Consider the following 12,876-nt stretch of genomic DNA (forward strand, 5'->3'; position numbering starts at 1 on the left):
GCTAAACCAGTACAGAATGTAGGTAATGCATTTATTTAGTAATCAGCAAATTAGCCTATGTAGTCAGTAAATGCTGAGGCCCAAACTGCTGATAAGATCATTTGCTTTCAGGTGTTTTCTCAATATTGTGCTCAGCATCAAGCATAAATTGAATAGAGTGACCTTTTGATACTGAGTCAAATTGACTGCATTTCCAAAGATTCTGTGGTTTCAATTACCATAAATTTTTGATATTGGGTCCACCACCGGCGCACTGATTCGAGCACAGCAATATCTTATCATCAGTCCCGCTAACACATCTGCAGCACGAAAGCTTACTCTCGGATGAATTTTTGTTTTGTCTTTTCCCCACAATCAAAGATTACTATCACAGAAAGGAAAGATGGAGTTTACACAAATGAAATTGAAATGGCTTGCAAAATGTGAATGAATTTTGGTCAGAAGATGTAAAATGTGTTACAGGTTGCTAGCTGGATCCTCAGTTTGGGAGATGAATAAGTCAATTAGTAGCTCTTCAGTTTATTAGAAGCTTAATTGCCAGGCTGTAATGGAAACATCTGAACTGCAACAACTCGTTAGAAGCAATAAAACAAGTGACTTTGTGCTAGAGGAATATTTAGTAGGCTCTTTTAAACTGACATGTTTAGTTTATAGCAAAAAGGTTAGATTTTTCACCTGAAAAGATAGTCTGTCTTACGGGAGCTATAGCAGCATTGCTTCAGGTGATCGGGGCAAGATCTTAAAGAAAACCCTATTTGCAAATCGTGTGCGCCGTGGCTTGAAGTGGTGCTGCTTTAATTCCAGATGCTTGACAGAAGTCTTACAGAGTCAGGTCAGTGCCTTTTCAGAGGGAAAATAACCCAAGTTCAGAAACCAGGAATAAGCATGAGAAGTTTCTGAGACCACAGAAATACACGGTATTGGGTACATGGATAATAATAAGTATAGTTATTTCTGTATCGTTACTTTTTTTCTGTGAATACTGCCTTATGCGTGGAAAATGCCTACACTTTGAAAACAAGCAGAGCAGAGTTTCACTGAGTGTGTTCTCTGTGGTTGTGCACCCATGGGGTGATCGGGTTGGCTGGCATGGTGAGCCATACCTGCAAAACCACAGCCAAACCCATTGCTGCCACTGCTGGCTGGCAGAGCGAGGTTGTGGCTGCTGTGCTAGGCAGCCCTCAGTTCCTATTGCAGCATGGATGACAAGGCTCTTTTGTGGGTCTGATGTGGGTCTGACATCCCATCCAGGGACCCAACTCTGATAGTCAGGCATTGCAGCGCCTGTGCTATGTATAACTGCACTACTTATTTAACAGCATTTGGGGAGAGTGGGATGGCAAGTAATGCACAGAGGCATACTGCTTGAGATGAGTACACTGTCTCCAGAAACCCAGCTGCACCCAGCTGCAGTGAGGCTTCTGTATGAATACTAGGATGTGGAGATGTGGTATGTCAGACAGATACAGTACATACGTGGTCCCTGTGTTGGGCAGTGAGACCGCTCAAGTCAGAATGTGATCTCTCAGTTCAAGTGGATTTTGCCTACAGGTGATGTGAGGAGCATGAGTACAGCTGTCTCCTTCAAGAAGAAGTGATCTCTCGTTTCCTTCCCATACCCTAAAGGCATTTGCACAGGGGTGGTGATAATTAATCCCCACATTTCTACTACATATAAAGAAACTTGGCTGTAATTTCCTCCTAGTGGGACTCCATTTTGTTTTTAAAGATAATTGATAGCTCTGGACTTAAGCATTTCAATTACGGGATTGTCTCATGGGGACCAGACTAACAGACCTTGGAAAACTGTTTTAATGCAAATGCATCGTGTGGGTTTTTTTTTTCTTTAAGACAGTGCAGGATACCTAAGGATTTGCAAAGAAGCTGAGCAATAAAATAAAAGTGAAAATGATTTCAAAGTGTATATAATGGCACAGGACTGATTGTGAGCAGGTAGAGTGGAGCACGTGATTCCTCTTCTACCATCGGTTCTTCTTCACTGGGTTGGGGGTGTGATTCTTTCCGTCAGCAGCCCCTGGCCTCAGCCCTCATGTTCCTCCAGCTGGAACACATCCACTTCTTTCTCCTGATTCCTTTCCTCTGACTTCTCCTGGGCTTCTACCCAACCTGTGGCTCCTCATCCTTGGGTGGCAAAAGTTGATTTGTGGGGCTGGGACTGAGATGCCATCTGCCCTTACCCTGGACTTTGGGGTGGTGTTGATGAGCTTTTTAGTGCCTCTGTGTCCTGATGTGTGAGAAGGGCCAAGCCCTTCATTTTTCCTGGTGCTGTGAGTCTTAAGGACAAGCTTATTCTAATACGTGTCTTAAAGGAATTAAATCCTGTTGGAAACCCCAGATGCGCTCGCAAGTCATTTTTGTGCTTTTGCAAATAGTGCCATAATGTACTGATATTTTTAGATCACACGGATATTTTCAGCTGGGGGAAAATCTTTTATTTTCTTTGTTAATTATGCTATGAATAGATCTTAGGCTACCGAGGAGAAATGAGTTGGTCTGCTGAAGCGGTGATCCCTTGTGAGTTCAGGTACCCACCTGGCTGCTCTGAATTGCTCACAGAGCTGGCTGCTGGAGCCATGAGAGCTTCTGCCAGCTGTGGATCAGCCCTGAAGTTTCCTGGGCTCTTTACAAAGACGTGGCAAGCTGCCACTGCCCCCAGCTCAGGGCTGTGGATGAATAGCACAGCTTAGGTCTCAGTCTTTCAGTGTGAATCAAGAAGGACCTTCGCATCATTCACATCATTGATGAAGAAAATTTAGGGCATCTTCCTTATTCACTAACGGATTTCAGTGCGAGTAAGCAAAAGCTGTCCTTGTAATAACTGCAAATGAAAGGCAGGAAGATGTGTTTGATAAAAAGATTTTCAGTATAATGATCTAGACCCTTTTCTGAAGTGAATCAGTGTGCCTATGCTGACTGCAGATCAGCTACAGCAGAGTCCTGGGTGAGAAACTACATGCGCTGGCTTCAGGGTGGGATTGGTGATGGTAAGGATGGATGTTCTGAAATTTTGCAGGGCTTTTTTAAGGCCAAAAAAAAATCTAAGGAAAAATTCCAGCATAGCTCAATATATGTTCCCCATAGAGATGTCCCTGAAAGACGAGGTGTCGATGCTATACTTTTCCACATGCCAACAAGTGGTATTGCAGGCACGAATCACTAACCACCAGGTGAACCCAGCTCCATCAGTGGGAAGAATAAGCAAAGGAGAAAGAATTATCAGGGGTAGAGGATTTAAATACCTTTGTGTGGGTAAATTATTGCTTCATTTCTTAGATCTCACTGGCCAAAGAGACGCTATCTCTGGAGACATTTTACTGAAGGCAGAAACCAATTAGAATAAGATTTTTGCACAACTAATAAAGTGTTTTCCGACAGAATTATTTTTAGTGCTGTAGAAATACTAAGGCATTAGAGCAAAACGTAAAAATACAGAGAAGCACAATTAGAAACTTTCTATGGCATTTAGGTGCCTCGACCGCTCATCTTTGAGGATCAGCTGGTGTTCTGGCAGTTTGCTGTGTTAGGCAGCTTTCCCTGTTGAGTTCTCTGATACATCAATGCCTAGTCTTACTTTTCTTCAGAATGTACCTATTCAGGATGTGCTAGAAACTCTTGCTCGAGCACATGCATTTAATGCCTCAGATTCCTCGCCTGATTCAGCCAAGTGGAAATGTACAGGGATCAGAAAAATCCTATGTTCCCTATACCTTTATGTTAAACTAACAACCAAGGGCTTTGAGAAGTTCATGTAGTTGAGAAGTGATGCATGACTGCTTCTACGTTAAAAAGTCCCATTACTTTGTAAGATACAGTCATTAAGAAATATTTGCCGTATGGTTTTACTTTTGATATTGTCCTCCACCCCATTTTGTTACGTGCTGTAGTTCCTTTAGGTGGCCTAAACACTTAACAGCTGCTTCTTTAGATTTAGCAAATAATTTCCAACCCTACTTGAGTTGGATGTTCAGTGAGCAAGTTGGATGGCAGTCTGGAACATGGACTTCCGAGATGACAGCACTGAAACTGTGAAATATCCTGCATTTGGCCACGGTGTTGCTTCTCCCCAGTGCTGTCAACACCAAGACTCAGGCTGTGAGAGCAGAGCAGAAAGTTGCTGCTTCAGTGATTATTACTCAGACGGTGAGGTACCCGACCACCCCGCTCTGCATCTCCCTTCTGCCCCGTTTCTGCTGTACCTAATAAATGTATTTCTTTATAAACAGTAATTTAGGACAATTAGGAGCAATAGCATAGTTAAACCTTTAAAAGGTTATCTTGCAATGTCATTTTCCTGACTAATGTGTTCCTGCTGCCATGTCATTTGTGAATAGACATGTGTTAGCCAGCTAGTGTGCTTCATCTGTGGTGACTTTGATTTATTTGCTCTGTAAATTGGGACTGAAGCAATAATGGAAACTGACATTAATTGTTTAACAGAGTCCTCTTTGTCACATCCTTTGCTTTCTCTGGGGTGTTTGAATGTTGAAACTTGTACAAAACTAATTGAAATTGCTGTGATGAGGACCAGTGTCCACTCAACTTTCTGTTCTTGAATGTCAGTGCACTTGAATGTCGGTTTAAAGCATGAGAGCTGAGCAGCTAACAGCAAATATCAGGGTTTCTTCTGGCATGCTATTATTGAAGAAGGCATTCCCAGTTAGAAATAGCTGCACTGGGAGCTCTGTTGTTGGCTCTGTGTGCTGAAGCGCTTGGCAGAGGGGTAGAGGGCACCCTCCCAGCTGGCCTTGCTGGAGACATTTCTGCTGCAGGGGCAGCCAGAACCCCCCAAAGTGCCACGGGGCAGCAGTGGAAGAGCTTGCACCCTGCCTGGAGAAGCCTGAAAACCATACCATTACACTTCATTACACTGCAAAGTGCTTTTTTGCCTGATAACCTCTTTTTACACTCTTCTGAAAGTGATACTGTTAATGTTCCTCTTTCCTTCTCAAAAAGTGGCTGCGAAGAGCTGGATTTGGAGCAAGTTTTTATTCACAAAGTGGCTTCCCTCTGGTTATTTCCATACCCTCTACGCTAGCAGTGGAGTAAAGCATCTGAATTAACACGGCACTATGCGTATTTCTGCGTGGTATGGTGGAAATCACTAGATGCATAGACTTAGGCTCTTTTTCTCAGTGGTCAGGCCCCTTTTGGCCTTTTAAGTAAATGCTTCTCCTTAGCATTAGCTGTGCATGACTGTTTATTTGTTTCTGGGGACGATGCTGTAAGCACCAGAGCAGTCTGTGCTCTGCCACGGCTTTCTAACGAGAACACAGAGTTTGTCTGCAGGAACCCGTGAGGTGTGATTTGGCAGAGGAGCCTGACAGGAGGAATTGTCTGTGCGGTTGATGCTCATCTCTCCTTAGAGTCTGGTGGATGCTGTATTGCAGAAAAAGTCGTAGTGAGGGGACGTGCAGATTCACCTGATTTTTTTTTTTTCTCTTTTCTGAGGTGTTACTGGCAGTGTTTTGATGTTGACTTTTCTAACACTACTTTTTACAGAAGGGTGAGCTTTTATTTGCCTCGTATATGCCTTGCTAGTTCACTTCTCAAATGTGTGATCTGAACTCCACTGAAATCTCTTTGTATTGTGAACCCGGGGCGTGATGAGCCACTGTGAAGTGTGTGGAAAAGCTCCAAACCAGTAGCCTTGCATTTGGTTCAGATCTCTGGAATCAGGGAAGGGCTTTTTGTTCATTTTAATAGCACTAGGATCAGCCTAAAAGTCCCAGATAATTGATCTGTCAAGATCAATTTCCACTCTTTTTGAAGAATAAATATAATGATTTTTACACAATTCTATTCCTCAGAACAATTAGTACTCCAAAAAATCTTTACCTTAATACACAGCTGGGACTATATTTCATTAAAAAAATTGGGAGGTATTTAAATTTACTCAACTTGACAAAAAGAAGTCTTGTTTCTGAAATAAGATATCTAGTATAATTTAACATTACAGCCACATCTGATTAGAGATTAATCTAGTCTTTTATAATTGCAGTTGGAACTAGATAAATGCATACAATAGCTGCATTGAGCACTCAAACTACGTAATTCAAAAAGAGAACTTGAAAGGCAACTGCTTAATATATTCATTTAAAAGGAACCCAGAATCTGCCATTTAGAACATGAGTCTTGCTTGCGAGTGTAATGCCAAAATGGTCAGGAGTTAGTTAGAAGTTTTTCCCTTGTTTTTGGAGCAAGCGTTTCCAGAGTGAGGAAGAGAGATGTTGTCTTGGGCTACGTACATGAACAAGGTTTGCCAGATTTCTCTGTTAATTCATTTTGGCCTTCTGATTAGCTGTCTTACTCTGTGATTCTTGTAATTTTGTCAGGTCAATTAACTGTTGTTCAACGTTCAAAAGAGAAAGAAAGAGACAGCCTGGGCTGACACCATCGTTAGGTGCCAGCAGCCTCGGCACATCCTGTAATGCAATCCCTGCCTGACTATCTGTTGGTGTTAATGCTGCACTGAGAGAGTTGCAGAGGAAAAGTAAAGCAGAGCAATACACTGCAAATGCAAGGAGATTTCTCTTAAATGCAGAGCTGGATAATTTTCTTGCACTTAATTGCATCTCCTGAGACACTGTTGCAGGTTACGGTTTCAAGGCAATATTTAATAATGTTTTGACTGCTTTTTCACACAAAGAGTCACTGTTTGATTCCTTTTGTCTTCTCACCTGGTTCCACTCTTTTTTTGGTCTCCTCACACAGAAAATAGATGAAGAGAATGAGGCAAACTTGCTAGCAGTTCTCACTGAGACACTGGACAGCATCCCTGTGGATGAGGATGGATTGCCTTCATTTGATGCACTGACAGATGGAGATGTGACCAATGAACATGACGCCAGCCCTTCCCCGATGCCCGACGGCACCCCTCCGCCCCAGGAGGCAGAAGAGCCGTCTCTAGTAAGAACCCTTCCTACTGTTTAACAGGAATTGGATGTGCCTCTGGCTACCCACTGCATGGGTATGATGTAGTCACAGTAAGGTCTGGACTTTTCACTTAGACTGAAAAGGAAAATCAAGTAAAGAACTGAAACTTAAGTAGGGAAGAAAACACACCAACAATCATAGGATGACTAATAAGGGAATCTACTAAAAAGTAGATTGAAGAGATTATTTTTGAGTTTCTTGTGCTAATGACTGACACTTTTGCTTATTATTCTGTTCAAATAAGTCAGGATAATATTTTTTATTTGCATTACATTTCTTGAGGCTCTTTACTATGTATGCTTAGACTTTGATGATCTGTAAAGAAATGCCCATTGAATCTAGCGCACTGCAGGGCTAATTTTGTGCCTTTAACGCTCATTTGACCAGTAGGCCCCAGCTTAGTGCTAATCAGGGCAAATCTGAATCTTGGGTGAGGATGTGAGTGAAACCTTATACGCATTTTGTTCTGTAAAGAGAGTTTGAGATAGGATTCTATTTCTGGTGAAAGTCCTTTATCCCTGACTTCTGCAATAGCAGAGTCAGATACAAGCATCCATTATTCTGTTCAAGTTAACTTCTCTGTTTAGATCAGAGACTTGTTCTGTTGAACAGATCACTGAGAATTTTGCTTTGCCTTGGATTCAGCAATCCAAGGCCCCTGCCATTTCTGCTTGCCCTGCAGTATACTGCAGTAAATGGAACAGAAGTCTGTTGCCAAGCCTCAGAAGAAAATGAAATCTGTTTGCTTTGGGGAATATTGAGCCCTTCCTTCTGTTTTAATGCACTTCGCTTGCTGAAATTACTGTAGCTAGTTTCAAGCAACAGTGCAAAATATGTAGACAAGTAATTTTAATCCATAAAGACGCATAACTTTACTCTTTTCCTTCCACCTCCTTTTCCCTATGTGTTTGCAGCTCAAGAAGCTCTTGCTGGCTCCAGCCAACACTCAGCTAAATTACAATGAATGCAGTGGTCTCAGCACACAAAACCATGCGAACACAAATCACAGGATCAGAACAAGCCCTGTGGTTGTTAAGGTACAAACTTAATCTTTGTAATAAGGGGAGAAAAAAAGAACGAAAAAATGTAACATGGCTTTTATGCTTTCAGCAATCAAGTAAGCAGCAGATCTATATGTGTGGTATTAATCTGCCTACTATCCAGCAACTGCCTCAAAATACGTGAACAGATTATAGACTGGGTTCCAGAAAATCACCTGAGCTCCTTTATGCTCTGAATATTTCATTTTTGCTTTTTCTCTTGGCAGAGTTCAGCTGTAGTCCCACCGTCTGTTACTCTTGCCTACTTTATTGATACACAGAGTAGTAGGGGTGCGATAAAATTTGCTGATGGGCTGGTGTTGTTTATGAGTGACTTTAGGATGCAAGACTGCCATTTTACCAGCTGTCTGGGCTAAGAAAAATTGCACTGGATTCTTGGCAAAAGATGTATATCAGCCATTAATTGGAAAGAGTGGCGTCTCTGACATAATTCTGTTAGCAGGCAGTATTAAACAATGTTTGTCTTGCCATTCACTGTAACTGAAAACGGAGCATTTAGGGGTACTTAAGAGAGTTGTGAATACTGGGCTCAAGCAATCAGCAGCAAATTAAGGTTTAAACCAGCTTATTTTTTTGTTCACAGTAAAGGCGCTGTAGGGTCTTGTTAGTTACATGTTGCTGAGTAGGAACATTGAAATGTTGGAGAAATGAAATAAAAAGCTGCATAAATGTCATTTAGGAATTTCAATGTAATTTTCTTTTCTTGTTCTGCAAACAATTATTCACAGCTCATAGATCTAGTACACTTAGACTGAACACTTCATTGAAAATCTCATCTCTTTAGAAAACCTATATCCATTCTGATAAGGTTCAGTTCACTAATTTTAGCTTTTTTTTTCCTTTCTTTTTTTTCTTTTTTTTTAATGCCCTGTTTTAAAGACTGAGAATTCGTGGAGCAATAAAGCGAAGAGCATTTGTCAACAACAAAAGCCGCAAAGACGTCCCTGCTCTGAACTTCTCAAATATCTGACTACGAACAATGACCCTCCTCAGACCAAACCAGCAGAGAACAGGAACAGCAGCAAAGAGAAATGCACCTCCAAAAGGAAGCCCCATCTGCAGTCTCAGACAAATCACCTGCAAGGTAGGTGTGGGAGCACAGAACATCCTGTTGGTTTTGGAGGGAAGGTGAGATACAATGCTTGTGAATACCCTCATACCTCTTTTGTTCCTTGGATTATTATTGTAAACCCAGCGTCTCTTTCTTCTACAATGAAGTTAGAATTAGCTAGGTTAAACTTCTGAAGTTTTAATCCTGTCCCTGTTGCCCCCAGTCTCAGAAAAGGAACCTCAGGGAAAAAAAAAAAAAGTTTAACAAACGCTACATGTCAATATATCAAGCGAGTTGGAGATATTTATTCACAGAGTACTGTACCACTAAGAAATCATTATACCCCTAAACAAGCTGGGCAGGCTGGTTCATTAGTGAGCTTCTTTCTTTTTGCCAGAGTAAAACCGAAGGCATTGTTAACCTGCCACATCGTCCTTAAGAGACAATAAATAGCGCTCTCGCTGCTACAGAATAAGCAATAAATGTGTCATTCCTGTTAAAGCTGGAATGCTGGTTTGTAATTTTATTTTGTAAATAGTTGGAAGTTTAGCTACCATCCTGATCGTTCTCTCTCTTCAGATTCTTTATGGCCAAAACTAAGCACTTGTGTTGACTTTTAGTACCCTCCAATGCGTAAAGAACTGGGCTATATTACAAGTAGCTTTGATGGCAGAGAAGCAAGAACTTAGAGACTCCTCTTCTGCTTTCTCTTCCCCTCCTCCCCTGCCCGTTTTCCCAAGATAAAGAAGAACTGTAAAAGCTTATGAGCCCAAAGGGAGCTTATTTAAAGTTACTCTTTCTTTAAAATACATCTATGGATATACTTGTCTGGAATCAAGAAGGCCAGATACCTATCTCAGTAACATCGGTGCAAATCCTGGGTGACTCCTCTGAATCCAATGGAAGTCATCCAGCTGCAACAGAGATCGGCATATAACCCACTACATGTTGCCTTGGAGTTTTTAAAGTGGGAATTCTGAACAAAATATGTATTTTTTCCTCCTCTTCTCACTCCCTCCCCCTGCTTTTTCAGCCTCCATCAAGTCTATTCTTTCAGTCTTTGTTAGGAGGCATAAGCAAACTTAACAAAATAATCTTTCCTCCCCATCATTAAATGCCCTGCTCACAGCGGTGTGTTCTGACATCTGTAGTATAGTTTTCTCCATTGTGGTTTCAAATTCTCTGAACAGTGTTTCTCGTAAGAAAGAAATCCAGCTGCCCCTAGAGCTTCTTGAATGCCAACTGCCACTCCTTATGGCTGGTCTCAGCAGACTGCTTCAGAGTAAAATACTGATTGAAGCATTCATCTCAAACCTGGGTCTTGTAGTGAGAGGGCTTTGGAACCAGGCATAGGCCTGCCATAGACCACCCGGGCTTTATTAACACTGCTGGGTGCAATAAAGCATATCACGTGTAAGATATCTTATACACACATGTATGTTATACATAGGTTCATGTGCACATGTCCATAAATACTGATGATAAAATCTCACTGTTGGATCAGAGCTGCATTTTTTCCCTAAATTGTACAGATTTCACACAAAGAAACAAAGCAAAGTGGGTTGTGGCAACAGTGTAAAAGAAGAAGTTAGGAAAGTCCTAAAAGGACATGCAGCCAACTCACCAGTGATTAACAGATGACTGTGTCTTCTGTGGTACTGCAGGTGAAATTACAGGCAGAGAGAAATGATTCTCTTTTTTTAATTCCTGCAGTTTTATTTACAGACTTCTGAAATGTTTTTTTCATCAAATTTGTCTCACACATTAATATATGACTTCAGTGTCAATGAATGTGTATATAGTACAAATACAATAATATAATGCTTACAGCTTAGACAGTCTCTTTGTGCAGAACTGACCTTGCAGATCTGACTGCTATTCACAGACGTACGGTCATTTCTTCATACATTTAATCAAAACTAAAAATATTGTCTCCTTCTGTTTTAAAAGATAATCAGGGCCTGATATTTTCCTTCAAAGTTAGGGAAAGCTCACAAAAGAGAAGTGAAATGATATTTTCCTTTAGGGTTGTTGTTGCAAACATATTGCAAACCCACGGGAATGTCCACAAACCCGTTCATGCCAAAGATCATCTGTGGTTTTACATTGAAATTTGCCCATGAGGAAATTTAGTTATTTTGAACCTGAATGTTTTCAATTTACAGAAACAAGCAACTTCATGTGAACTCTTTTAAATACAAATAAAACACACTATGATAGACCTTAAAAATCAAATAAACAGGCACCATGGAAAATGATATTGGCTAAATATTTACAGTGTCAGTGGCTTTAAATGAGGATGGAATAGTTTACAGGAATCCTGTTTGGTCAAGCCCATGCCTAGCAATAAGAAAAAATAATGGTGTTTTGGCATATGAATTTCTCGGTGAGAGGGCTAAATAATATCTGCATAAGTGAATACAGAGGAATGTGAGGTGCTGTGTCGTAGTGTTTCAGATTTTATACATCTGTATATTCGGATCTGCCTCTCTATGTGAGACCTAGAAGGAGACTTTTTAGAAGCTTAAATAACTCTTACACATTCAGCTTTCATAGAAAGCCCAGGCTGGGTAAGTGTGTCTAGTTTTTGTTCTCTGAAACACAGTAGGAGCATTTGTTTGTACAGACTTTCTTCCTGAGCCTTTCGGTAAGGTCTGTTCTTTTTAGCCAGTTTTACCTCTAGGTAGCCACTGGCAACAGTCACAAACATTAGTATCCTAGGTGTAGATAAAGTACTTGCAAAGTTATGTCATCTTACAGTTGGTCTTATGGAAGCCTTTCTTATGCACAAATCACTGGCAGGGCTGGATCAGACACATAACCCGTTTTGGTGCATTCCCTCACTTTGGCAGTGAATTCTGAGGAAGGTGAACCAAAGGTGAACACCTGAGTTTCCATTTCTAACTTTCAGATGGGGAGGAGGAGGAACAATATGCAGCTCTTGAGAATTGAGTTAATTTTTAAAAAATGTAATATTACTCCAGGAATGCTCTAGAGCTTATAAAAGTAATCAATTTGCATATAAAATCCTTTAATGTCGATGGGAGCTCCAAGCCTGGAATGAATACGAAATACGCAGTAGTGACACTCTGGACAAAAGATCTGCAGTGCAGAAGTGTTCAAGGGGAACATTTTGTCTTAAGTAATTAATTTGCAGAAGAGATCCCCTGCTGTTTTTCTTGGTACAATGCTCTCTGCATTTAAGCATCAATCTAACTTCTGAAAAGTAAAATTTGCAAGTAATATTATTCTTAATTTTAAACGTTTTTCTGGCAATTAGAAGAATCTTAGTTGTATTGCAGTATCCTAGTTCTTGGCTTGCTTTGGGAAAATACAAGCTTGCATGAATAAAAGCTACAAAGACTTGTATTTTTATAGCTAGAGCTTTGGTTTTTTTGTGTATGTTGGGATTGTAGTGCTGAGAGCGTCAGCCCCATTTTTAACCATCTGTGACTGAATCCATGGCTTGTCATAGTTTGCAGGATAATTTGCAGAAATTTGGACTATAGCAAGTTGGACTCTGGCCTCATAAAAACAACCTATTCTCAGTGCTACATATAAAATTGTATACTGTAGAAGTAAAATTAACTGAATATTCATAACGTTCTGTTAGTTTGTAGTTATTCTGCTGCCCTTGTTTCCAAATAAAATGTAGAGTGTATTCTAAATTAAATCTAGGAGAAAATAACATTTTCATGGTGTATCCTGTAGATTTCTTCATTGATTTTTAACACGTACTACTCTTCTTCTGAAAGGTTCTTGGCATTTGGGCTGTGTGCTGCATTTCAGAGGTACAGTAATTGTTGTAAA

At 40.6% G+C, this 12,876-nt stretch overlaps 1 protein-coding gene across 4 annotated transcripts in view; it reads left to right on the top strand.

Annotated features, from left to right (window-relative positions):
* PPARGC1A (PPARG coactivator 1 alpha) overlaps positions 1–12,876 on the top strand; it is a 347,559-nt gene that overhangs the window by 307,738 nt on the left and 26,945 nt on the right. For all 4 annotated transcript variants that reach the window (XR_005859135.2, XM_015285696.4, NM_001006457.2 and 1 more), the window contains exons 3-5: positions 6,733–6,927; positions 7,869–7,991; positions 8,895–9,099. Coding sequence is in view for 3 of the 4 variants with exons in the window: in XM_015285696.4 (XP_015141182.2) it covers positions 6,733–6,927; positions 7,869–7,991; positions 8,895–9,099 (523 nt within the window). In the remaining variant the exon portion in view is untranslated. The remainder of the gene's footprint in view (positions 1–6,732; positions 6,928–7,868; positions 7,992–8,894; positions 9,100–12,876) is intronic.

This window comes from Gallus gallus, chromosome 4 (genome assembly GCF_016699485.2).
Source record: "Gallus gallus isolate bGalGal1 chromosome 4, bGalGal1.mat.broiler.GRCg7b, whole genome shotgun sequence".
Taxonomy (NCBI): Eukaryota; Metazoa; Chordata; class Aves; order Galliformes; family Phasianidae; genus Gallus; species Gallus gallus.